Source organism: Scleropages formosus, chromosome 6, assembly GCF_900964775.1.
Source record: "Scleropages formosus chromosome 6, fSclFor1.1, whole genome shotgun sequence".
NCBI classification, from domain to species: domain Eukaryota; kingdom Metazoa; phylum Chordata; class Actinopteri; order Osteoglossiformes; family Osteoglossidae; genus Scleropages; species Scleropages formosus.
Genome location: NC_041811.1, coordinates 20,807,567 through 20,819,430, shown reverse-complemented (window position 1 = coordinate 20,819,430; position 11,864 = coordinate 20,807,567). Strand labels below are relative to the sequence as shown.

The following is an 11,864-nucleotide window of genomic DNA, read 5'->3' as shown; positions in this document are numbered from 1 at the left end:
GCAGTTTTATGTTATTTAAATAATAGATTTCAAGGATTTCAGACAGATATAAAATTGATATCTTGGCCGTGTGTCCACTGATATTTATTTCATGAGATGCTCATCATTTAACTGGTCAAATTGTGGAAAATTAAAGTTATCTGTACTATTCGTACTTTTTGTACATCCTGAAAAAAAGAAAATAGCTCTGCAATCTTAGAGTGTGCTTTATCATTCTTTATGAATGATTAATGAAGGGAAGACGTTGCAGAAAGTTACAAGTGCATACATAACTCTGGACTCAAGAACTGAGGTTTGCATGAGTCCAGGAGCTGAGTGCGACACTCCTGGTGCCCAGCAACAGAGGGACAGTAAAGAGGTAGTGCGTACACTGCTGGGAGGGACAGTTACCAATGGCATGAATGGAAACCCCCCCAGGCCGGTGAGAAATTATCAGTAAAGTTTTTGTCACCAAGACAAATTCCTTGTATGTGTGAACATACTTGGCAATAAAGCTCGTTCTGATTCTAATTCTGATTCTAAAGAATGAGTGCAATACAGGGGGTGTGGTGGTGCAGTGGGTTGGACTGGATCCTGCTCTTTGGTGGGTCTGGGGTTCGAGCCCTGCTTGGGGTGCCTTGTGACAGACTGGCATCCTGTCCTCGGTGTGTCCCCTCCCCCTCCAGCCTTATGCCCTGTGTTGCCGGGTTAGATTTTGGCTCCCTGCGACCCCAAATGGGACAAGCGGTTCAGACAGTGTGTGTGTGAATGAGTGCAATAGGCCTGGTTTCTCTGGCTCCCGAGAGAGTGAAAACCCACTCCAGTTATGACGAGGGGGTGGCGTGGGTGGAAGGTTGTCTCCATGACAATGCTCCTCTTTTCATCTTTGATGCTATAAGGTTAAAGGTTCTTATGGAAGCAACAGCTGTTCCGTCCTGCTTTACCCTTTCAGGGCTCATGGAAAGGAAGCTGAATTACTACAGAACGGATGGCAAGTAGGAAAATATATTTTGTTGTATTTGATCATGCCCAGAAAAGAGATTTTTGATATTTCAGGCAGATAAAAGTCGTTTTTATCATATTTTGGATCAAATCATAAGGAAAATAAAGTTAAACCTAACCACACACAAAAATGCTAACTATAAATCAGTGATGTTGACTTTATTTTATCGCTGCACTGAGGTGGACCTTATGTTCAGTCCTGCAAAACAGACAACTCAGCAGGTAAAAAGCACAACAGAAACAGGGCTCAGATAAGTAATTTTGTTTTGCTCCAGCTACCCAGTGTGCCTCCTTCATGTATTAATTTAGCAGACAATTTAAAATTTTCTATAAAGGAATGCACAATGAGTAGTATGAAGTATTCAGCACACACCTCAGTCAAGGTGACTGGCAGACTACACTAAAGTCCCTATAAATCTATACACCAGAGTAATATAACACATTTTATACATATTATAGAAGCACCATTGAGTGACAAGTTCATCAGAAGCATGTGTCTTTAAACTGTGGTGGGAAACGAGAGCACCAGGAGGAAACTCATGAAAACATGAGTAGAACATGTAAACTACCCATAAATTGAGCAGGAATCAAACCTAAATCCAGTCACACGGCCCAGGCTCCATGGGGCACCAACGGCATCTACTGCTCTTCTGGGCTGCCTTTCCTTCCACATCCTCTCCACCAAAGGTTTAATCGTTGCTGACATCTGTATAACTTCATGTCAGCATTTTCGTCAGAGGTAAGTCAAAATGCATCAAGAGGAATCAGCCTTACAGATGGGTTGAGCTGGTTATGAGCTCTGTTAAGAGCTAAAATTTCTCTATGATGGCACCACATAAAAAGGTAGCTATATAGATTCACTCAATCACGTGTCCACATTCCTTCTCAGAACAAAACACAAGAAGATCCGCAGCCAATAAAATGTAGCAAAAAACACTGAAAATTTACATTCTTAAGCTGGGAGAGAAATATTTTACATGCCTGAGGCAGATGGAAGGAATAAGTCTTCCATATGGAGACTGATTTGAAAGCAACATTTGTTGACTCTCCACTATTTAGGTAACACCCTTTTCCATGATGCCTCACAATCTTAGGGTACTGAGCAGCACACAATGATTTACCCATTTATATGGTAAATTTTACCGTAAAAATTCAGGGAACATGCCTTGTCCAAGGGTACTATGGCAGAACTGGAGATTCAAACCTGGGGCATGAAATAATGCCAGCGTTTAATTTTATAGACCCTGCAGATTTATGTAAAAAAAAGTAGAAGCAGCATGATGCAATCTGAAATGTTTAGTAAAACATCTGGAACAGCCTTCCCACTGATTTCTTAGGACGGCTGAATGTGGGCCCGTTCCCTGGGCAGCCTTCTGGGTTCCCCCCCCCCCACTGCTGCCAAGCCAGACTGAGCTCTGTTCCCTGGTCTGAGTCGCCTTAATCCCAGCCCTTCCCCCTCGGCCTTGCTCATAGCCCCCACCCCAAACGGTTCTCTTATTTATAGGAAAGGGTCAATCAGCTTTTTATGGCTTCCTTCAAATAATACAGAAGAGTATCATTAACTAGGTGTTGTGGTAGAACAAATGTTGCGTTTCTAACAATGTTGAGGATCACTTGGAATGGGTCGCTCTATACGCTGGTGCGGTCGTGACAAATGTACAACATTGAGTCATTCTTTGGAAGAGAAAAATACAAGGATTTGACTTCAAATTTTAATTCTCATGTTTAAATTCATAGTGCAGATTTCTTGAGGAAAATTTTATTTTTACGTGTATTTGTAACAAAGGTTGCGTAATAAACTTTAACTGCTACGCCGAGTTATTAAATTAAACTGAATCATATCATTGTTTTATGGTACTCTGGAACATTTTTAAAATGTAAATAGAGAAACAAAGACGTGTTTTCAGAGTGAAGTAATGACATTTGTTCAATAGTATAAACCACAATGTCTGGCAAGTTTTTTTTAATAACTTTTGAATTGCATTTCTGGTTCTGGATTTAAATGGTAGCACTTTCCAACATAACTGAAAATGCTCCAAGAATTACCACTACAAACCACTCACTACACAAATTCCACTGCAAAAATTGTCGACGTTTTGGCAAACAAAAATGACTAAGGCAAGAGCTGATGAATATCAATCAATACTTGACCTCAAAACTGTTTTTATTCGTTTCTTTCGAGTGAAACCACACACACTGAAAAATCACAAAACATAAGTGTAGCAACAATCTTTAAATCCTTTTTTAATGTATTTATTGTGTATCGAAGCAATATACATCATCGTCACTAAACACATGCCGAACCTGATATTTGTATCGATTGCACTTGATAATAGTTGTACTAATCATAAATGTCCCTCAGGAATCTCAGACTTGATTTTGAGAATGCTGGAATGTGTTTTGTTAAATGTAAAAAAAGCACCCCTCTGCAGGAGGTATCTCTTTGCTTCATATTCATTAATTGCTCTCAAGGTCCATTTGTGCTTCTTTTACAAAGCCACTTAAACTCCCTTGCCAGTTTAACATATTTATGACCCTGGCTCTCTTTCTTTTCTCAGAGACTGTACAGAGACTGTTCCCCGAACCCGGATTCCCCGGCAAATCTTCCCCAGATGAAAAGGGGGGTGTGGGAGGGGCGGGTGGGATAACATAAAGGAGGAAATGAATGTGTGAAGGATGAATACCTTCAAGACAACAACTGGGTGCAATTTGGCCCATGCCCCCAGGGGTCAGCTTAATGGAGTGAAGGCCCGGCCCTTATTGAGTCCATGGGAGACAATTAACTCCTAACAACTCCCCAGCTTTGCGTCATTATTCTCGCTGAGGGCTTTGTTGGAGCTGCACTTGCACCATACGATGACCAAACTGCCCTGGCAGCTTTACTATTGTGCCTGTAGCAAACCTTACTAGAACGACCCATAAGATGTTCTTCTGTGGCCCACCCTTAAACTCAATGTTGTTTTATTATTTTAAATGTTATTATGCAAATTTAGCTCAACTCAGTATCTTCATACAAGGAAATCACTGCAATGCCTTGTACTTAAATTAAAATATATGTATAACAACAATAACTTTTTATATTATTATTATTATTATTATTATTATTGTTGTTGTTATTATAATGAGTTGATCTGTCTATCTATTTATTCACTTATTTACGTATTTGTTTATCTGTAATCTTTTTCCAAGCTCACTTACAGGGAGTGCTCCCGTATACATACAGTATTATTGGTGTAAATGTAAATTTTATTTTGAGAATACAGTGGACAATTAAATACAGACCATAAATCACATAATAATAAATCAAAAATCCAAAAAATGTATTTTATTTGTAACTTTTATTTACTTTTAAAACTTTATGTATACATACACCAAAGTTTAAACATTTACTAAAATAGCTTGCCCCCAACATTACTTAAATAAAATAATTTCAACGTAAGTTTGCATTGATGCATTTAAGTATGTATTTAAAGCTGAAAAAACAGTGAACATTTCTTAAAATGTCTAAATAAATATCTGAGTGAAATGTTTGCCCAAATAATTTCCGACTGTAATGCTTTAATACTTTATACATGTACAATGATTTTCCACAGTTTCCCTGTCGATGACACTCGATCGCATAGGCAAGATCAAGGTGACCGCCAAACACTCGAGTAGCTTGGCAATAAGAAGTGGAGTGTGTTTCTTTAAGACAAGCACATAAATTGCGCGGATCACCTCCCGCTTTGAAATGGCTCTCTGCGGCCTGAGTTTCCCTTCTGGGTCAGTGAAGGCATTGAAGTTTTAATGGCCTGCCACGGCAGATTACTCCACACAGCTGCCGCGGCACCGTGGAAATTAAGTTATGCCCCGTGTCAGCAAGTTTTGTGCTTTTCTCTCCCCCATCTCCTTCTCTCAGCTCCTGGAATTATTGCACCACGCTCCTATTTTTCCAGCAAACCCCTGTCTGAAGAGGTGGCTGGGGAGTGGCGGGAGGACGGCCCAGTGGCAGCCCTGTCCCAGCCAGCAAAATGATGCAGAGGAGCTGATATAGATCATAAAGGTGGAGTTAGTTTTGCGCTCGCTGACAGATCCTCTCCTCTCCTTCTTGCACTGTCCATCCCTGGTCCCAGTGCGTTGCGCAACACCACACCATAGACATAGACGACCCCCACCATCCGACCCCCAGCCTGTTCCGCTTACCGCACTGACAGCGTTATGGCCTGCAGTGTAAAGAGGCTTAGAAACAGTTTTGCAAGGCTGTGGGCAGGTTTGTTTGTATTGCGGTCAGAGGTCATGCAAGTGTTTCTGCCTGAACTACCCTAGCAGCATAAATCACTTTTGCATGATGTTGACCGCACCGCATTCACAAACTCTGGATCCATGCATATATTGGTTCTGCATTTTTAAGAAGAGGGTTAGGGAACAGGACATAAGGATGCACAAAAACTGGCTCAGTGTCATTTAAGTGCATAAACAACAGAGGGGAAGCAGTTTGCGGTACTTAACATGCTGATACACTTTTACAGTGTGTATAAACAATGTGGTTATCATACTGTACATTGTCACATTTGGTCATTATACAGCTACATGCCACCTGGAAATAAACAGAGCACCTAGCAGAGCCCCTGTGTAACAAAATATTTTTCTACATTTGACTTTAGAGGCATTTGACTTTATAGGCATTTTGAGAGCATCTGTTTCCAATTTTCACTGGTTGTAGAGCTTAAATTAAAAGGACTGATTAGCTATTGCAAGTGATCTTCACGTTTGAAATATTAAAAATATGCATGATGATGTAAACACGTGCATTTCACTTGAAGTTATCTCTCCTTGGCTGATCAGGATCCAGTGAACATCCTGATACTGAGAAATATTAAAGTCTTTTACTTGTCCCTGATAGCTATTTCTATTTAAAGCAATAAAACTACTTTTTAAAAAATCACCTTTATTTATGTCATATAGCTGTAACACAGTTTCTGGGTGCATGTTAAGTGTGAAAATAGAAAGCCTAGGATTTTAATTCTAATATGCTTTTTTCCAGACTGTAAAGTTTCCAATAAGCAGTGGTTAAGGATTTTCTTTGAGTGCATTTTAATCCCGGTGTTCCTCCCAAGGCCCTGAGCAGTGAAACCCAGCTGTTATAACTGGATTAGGAACATTTTTTTTATTACAAAGGGCTGTGATCTCAACAGGAGCCTAACGTGATGAAATCAAAGTGGCAGCTTGAATCTGAAAGAAATATTTGGGATTGGAAGCATCAGGGCTTAGACCCGGAGAGAAAGTAAAAGAAACTCAAGGGATAATTTGATTACTTCCATTATTGTCAATTCAATGAATATCACCAGTTCTCGATACAGATATAAAGGGTTGCAGATATATGGAGCTCTGGTCCTACCATGGTTTGCACAAGAAGAGGCTGTTCTGAAGCTAAAATGATTAAAATGTGCTGGAAAGCAAAAGTGAAAGAAGAGTGTTTCTGCATCTCAACTGGACAGCAAAAAAAAAAAAAAGTAACGTCCATTAAAATTTATAATTTATTTAGTTTGATCAGACATTACAGTTGTTATGTAAGGCTCTTCACCACTTCTGGGACATAACTATACACTCTAATTATATAGAAGTTGTTGGAAAACCTGCAATATTATGCTTATGAAAGAAAGGTCCAGTGATTTGTTATATGGAGAACTTCCATGGGACAATGAAATATGTCAAAGAGCTATGCCTCGCTACAAAGTGGTTGATACTCAGTCATTCCTTTCTCTTTTTACACAAAGACTGACTCTTGAGAACAACAGGAGTAATTAAATTCTATTTTCTCTGCTCTTCCAGCTATAGACTGTATTTTCATTTTGTGAAGCACAACTTAGCACAGAGATACCTCGCTGGCTAAAAGCAGGGGGAAATTACTTCTCTCGCTGGCTGACAGCCATGAAGGATGCAAACAAAAGACTCCCTAGAGCCCTTTCCTGAAGCCAAGAACCAAACTTGACAGCTGAGAACCTCCTATACAATCCGGGGATCCAAGTGCCACTCAGACTCTTATTTGTTAATTAAGGGTCCTTGTTTGCTGTCGCAGTACACATTACCTGTCGTGGCAATCCATGTTCGCAACATATAGACTAAAATGGTTATAAATGTTCTCAGGTTGGAATTGTGTTCATAGGCGTGATCAAAAATTGTGCTACAATGTATTATATTTAAATTTGCACTTTATTCCTCCTTCTGAATAACTTACAGAACAAATTATAGCTTTCTGTTTCACAGCAAAGTCTGGATCTGTATTGTAGGAACTAGGAGAATTATCTTCTTTTGAACAACATATTCACAGGGCAAGTGAAGAAAAAGCATTAATCCTATAATATCTTATGTCCCATGGTAGTATTTCATGAAATATATCTGAAGGTAGTTCACAGATTTGATCCTTTGCTTATAGGTTGCTTTGAACGTCATGTAAATCGTTTCAAAATAATGGTGATATGATGAGACTAGTAAATGAACGTAAAGTTCGGCTCACCCTCCTGGACAACAGGTAATAAGTCATACAGTAAATTAAACCCTCTTTTACATTTTTGCAAATATGAAACTATGGAGTTGTGTGGTTTGGCATTTTAGAGCTTCATGTTTACAAAAGTGTGTGCATTACAGTTTAATTGTAGACATAATGTTTTTCAATTGACAAGCCACTTAAATAGACCGCTTGGCAAAGCCTGTAATTACATTACAAATATGCTGGAAAAAAAGCTGGCACTCCGCTTGGAGGTTTAAAAAGTATTTATTCATAGGGCATAATCAGAATGTTTTGTATTGATTTATTACAGAATATAAAACATGTAAGTGCACTATTGTTTATGCAGTGTACTTGCTAATTTGAGACCTGTTTTTGCCCAACGTTTTACTAATGAAATCTGAACCCGAGCTGTCTAAAGCAGCATCCATTAAACTGTCTTGTTAAATTATGTCACGACAGTCAATGTGTTTACAGTATTTTGCACTGAAAGGCGAAAGGGACTACTTGAAACGTGACAAAGAGCAAAACTAAATGCACTTTTGATCTAAGTCCCCAGTTTTGCTCTCAGTCAGGTTTCGTTTCTGAATGTTGCTTAAATCGGCAGTTTTTTTTTTTTTTTTTTCAATTTACAGCCTCTGAAAACATAAGCAGTTAAGAAAAATAAAGTACTTTGGCCTTTTGTCCTGGCGTCATCTCATCTCAAATGCCCTTAGGGAAAAGCGCTTTTCTTTCTTTGTTTATACATTTACAAACGCCTTAGCTTATTCCTTCAGCAAACATGTCTGTTTGCAAGGTCAAGTGTGCCAGTGCCCTATAACATTTGAATATTTGCATTAGACGGGAGGTATCTGCCAACAGAAGTTAAACTAATCTGGCCCACAAGTATATTTATCCACAAGTAAACATTTTCTATGCGCAAAACAAGTTGCAGTACATAATAAAAGATGTAGTAATCCATTGCTAAACAAATAACCATCAGTCAAGAATTTCTTTAAGAAGACTCTTTTATGCCATCTGTACAAATACAAGATCAGAACCGTATACATTGGACGCTGATGCTTCTTGAGAGTGAACAAACCATCTCAGCAAAGCACAATCTAAATAATTTTATAGAAAACACTATACAGTTAAGTATTGAGCTTTTCATACAAGTATCTCTGAAAAACTGAAATACTGACATCTTGACTGGGCTTAATTTGACAGCTGGCAAATAAATTAATTTCAGGTTCATAAAATTGTGATTTTTTTTAAGCTATGTAGGCCCGTAATCTCCAATTGCATAATTAAACCGGACACAAAATTGAAATTCTGACAACCGGAGACAATATTTAAAAATCCCAGTATGTTTTAGACACTTGTGTGTTTGCTAGTGCACTTTTTGCATTTTTTTTTTTTTCGGTTTCAAGGACAAAATGAAGCATACAGTGAGCAGAAGAGTCACACTTCTCACAGTGGGGTTACAGTAAGCTGAGTCAAGCTTTCCGAGGCAAAGCTTGTGAGGCACGGCAAAAAAACTCATTTCGGTATTGACGGAAGATACGGTGAACAGACACTGTACATTCAGAGCATCACTCTTAAAAAGACAAAGAGAAACAAAAAAAAAACAAAGAACAACAACCTGAAAGCCAGGGACCAAAAGGGGTAAATCTCCCTGTGTGCAACTCATCGGGGTGCATTGCATAGGAAACCCACACGCAGTGGGAAACATGACCTTGGATGCAAAAGCCAGTGGGGAACCCAAGCGTACTGTGAGCTGGTGTCACGGTGGGGGCAGCAGGTAGTTCTGGGCTGCGGGTGTGGACACTGGTTTGAATCCGGCTCCGTGTGGAGTTTGCGCGTTCTTCCCATGTTTGCATGGGTTTGCTCCAGGTGCCCCGGTTTGGTCCCCCAGTCCGGACGCGTGCCCTTAGTGTGTGTGTGATGAGTGTGCAAATGCCCTGTGACGGTCTGGAGCCGAGCCCTATGCTTGCAGGACGGACTCTGGACCACAGGGCCCTACCCTGGACAAGCAGCTATTGATGACGGATGGAAACGAATCATGTATTGCGAGTTACATCCACGCTCTTTAGGGTCATTTTTAGGCACATCCTCCCAACCCAATGCTTAACTCTCCCTCCCGACTCCTGATAAGAGCGGAATCCCAGGCATGAAGGTTCAGGCACACGCCGGTGACCCCCGCCTTTTAAAGATGAGACAGCATGGCCAAAATGAGTGCCAGTGCAGTCAGGGCGTGCGGGGGTCTGGAGGGAGCACCCGCGCTGTCCTCATCCCAGGGGTCTTCGGGTACATCTCCCTCTTCGGAGTCGTCCTCCAGGTGGGAGAACCCGCTCCCCGTGTACTCGTCCCGCGCGTCGAAGCACAGCGTCTTCATGCTGACTTTGACAAACTCGCAGATGGTCCGCTCACTGCCGTCGCACACGCACGTGTCCAGCAGCTCCGCTTTGGGGATCTTGCGCATATTGGCGATCACGTCGCGACACGCGTCCGTGCAGCGCACGCCGCTGAAGAGCTTCCCGCAGTGCAGCAGGTAGTCGCGCATGGCGCCGCCGCAGCGCGCGTCCGTCTCGCACTGGCGCCGCGCGTCCGTGCAGCCCGTGCTGCGCGTCCGCGGCAGGCACGGCTCGATGGCGCGCTTCGTGTCCCGACACAAGCGATCGGACGCGCAGTCGCAGTCCTCCAGGGCCGGCCCGTTCGCCGTCAGGTTGAGCTGTACCAGGGACGAGATGCAGTGACTCGGGCACTTCTTCCTGGCGCCGTTCAGCACGGGCGCGCACGCGTGCACGTACTGCTCGTACGCGTAGTGGCAGTCGGGCTCTCCGTGGCACTTCATGATGGCCTGCCAGCAGACCAGGCGGCGGCCGTGGGACGGAGACGCGCCAGAGACGCAGCCCAGAAGCACGAGCGCGCATCCGAGCGGCCAGAAGAGGCGCGGGCAGCAGCGCGTCGGAGCGGCACGAGCTGCCATTTCAGAGCGCGCGCTTCCGCAGGAGCATAGAGTCGCCGGGAGCGCGCAGCGCGGCGGAGAACGCGCCGATTCCGCCCCCCACCCCCTCTCCCGACCGCCCGAGATGAGTCGCACAACACTGCGATGATCGGCGCTCCAACGCGGATTTGAACGAGTGCGAAGGACGAGCTCGACCCACGCAGGCAGCGATCGCTCAGCGGAGGAGGGTGATGCCTTCGCGACGTTCAGTTACCGGCGGGTCGCTCTTTTCCGAGTGTGCAGATAAATCGGCCGGAGTTCGTCCGCCTGCTTCGACTTCTGGCCGCACATCGCACTCCTCGTGTACTTTCTGAGAAGGTCGAGTACAGTACAGCACAGCGCAGCGCAGCACAGACCTCCTAAAGCAGCATCCCTGCGCTCTCGACTTTTGTCTCAGCAGCAGCGGCAAGAGCTCCGCGCGTCTTGTTTCTCTCATCGGTCTCCTGCAGAGTCTCGTCGCACTAACGCGGGTCCGAACGCCCTTCCTTCGTCCGGCCGCGCGCTGCAAAGAAAACCCGCGTGCCGAGGAAGGAGCTGCTCTTCCACAGCCTCTGCGCTTCTCCTTGTGGGCCTTCCACTCGGGACCTGGACTGCACATGAATCTCATTGGTCCGAAGTGCTCTGCTCCGTGGGCGGCCTTGGGTGGGGGGATGGGGGGGGGTGGCGTGTGTGGGGGCGGGAGGGGGAATCTGACAGCAGCGCCGACTGTGTATGTGCATCCGCCGATATTCACTCCGTCCTCGTAAATTACACCACTTCTTACATTTATTTACCGAAGCTTGATCACTGCGCGCCGACAGACTCGTTTCTATTATGACTTTTTTTGGGACTTGTTTGCTCGACTTTCTGCACGTGAACCATGTTTCGTGTTCTTCATGGATGTGAAAAGTGTGTGATGTCTGTAAATGGGAACAGCAGGGCAGGCACCCCTTCCACTTCTGTCTCGCAGTTAATATAGACACACACACACAATTATAACTGTGTGTGTGTCTGACATGAGTATTATTTTGGCTATAGATTATGTATTATTCTCTGCACAGACTAACAATTCATATGACATAGGGCAGCGCCGCATCACATGTAGCATATAAGACAGCAAATCTCCAGTTTTCTCATAAAACTGTCAATTATTACACACACATACACACACACACACACAGTCTGAAATCACTTGTCCCATGCAGGGTTGCAGCAAGTTGGAGTCAAACCTGGCAGCACAGGGCACACGGCTGGAGGGGGAGGGGACACACCCAGGACGGGATGCCAGTCTGCCACAAGGCACCCCAAGTGGGACTCAAACCCCAGACCCACTAGAGAGCAGGCACAGGGCAAACCTGCTGCACCACCGCACCCCCCGATAATTATTATTATTTTAAATTATTCTTTCTAAGATTACTTAAAAATTACTAG

General features: G+C 43.4%; 1 protein-coding gene across 1 annotated transcript; it reads right to left on the bottom strand.

Annotated features, from left to right (window-relative positions):
• Positions 1-8,837: 8,837 nt before the first annotated feature.
• On the bottom strand, positions 8,838-11,607 carry LOC108925007 (growth arrest-specific protein 1-like). The gene has a single exon (XM_029252655.1). The coding sequence runs from the start codon at positions 10,434-10,436 to the stop codon at positions 9,654-9,656; it is 783 nt and encodes a 260-aa protein (XP_029108488.1). The 5' UTR covers positions 10,437-11,607; the 3' UTR covers positions 8,838-9,653.
• Between the last annotated feature and the right edge of the window lie 257 nt (positions 11,608-11,864).

What these genes read in the sequence shown, in the direction of transcription:
- LOC108925007 (XM_029252655.1), bottom strand. Translation starts at nt 10,436, where the DNA reads ATGGCAGCTCGTGCCGCTCCGACGCGCTGCTGCCCGCGCCTCTTCTGG.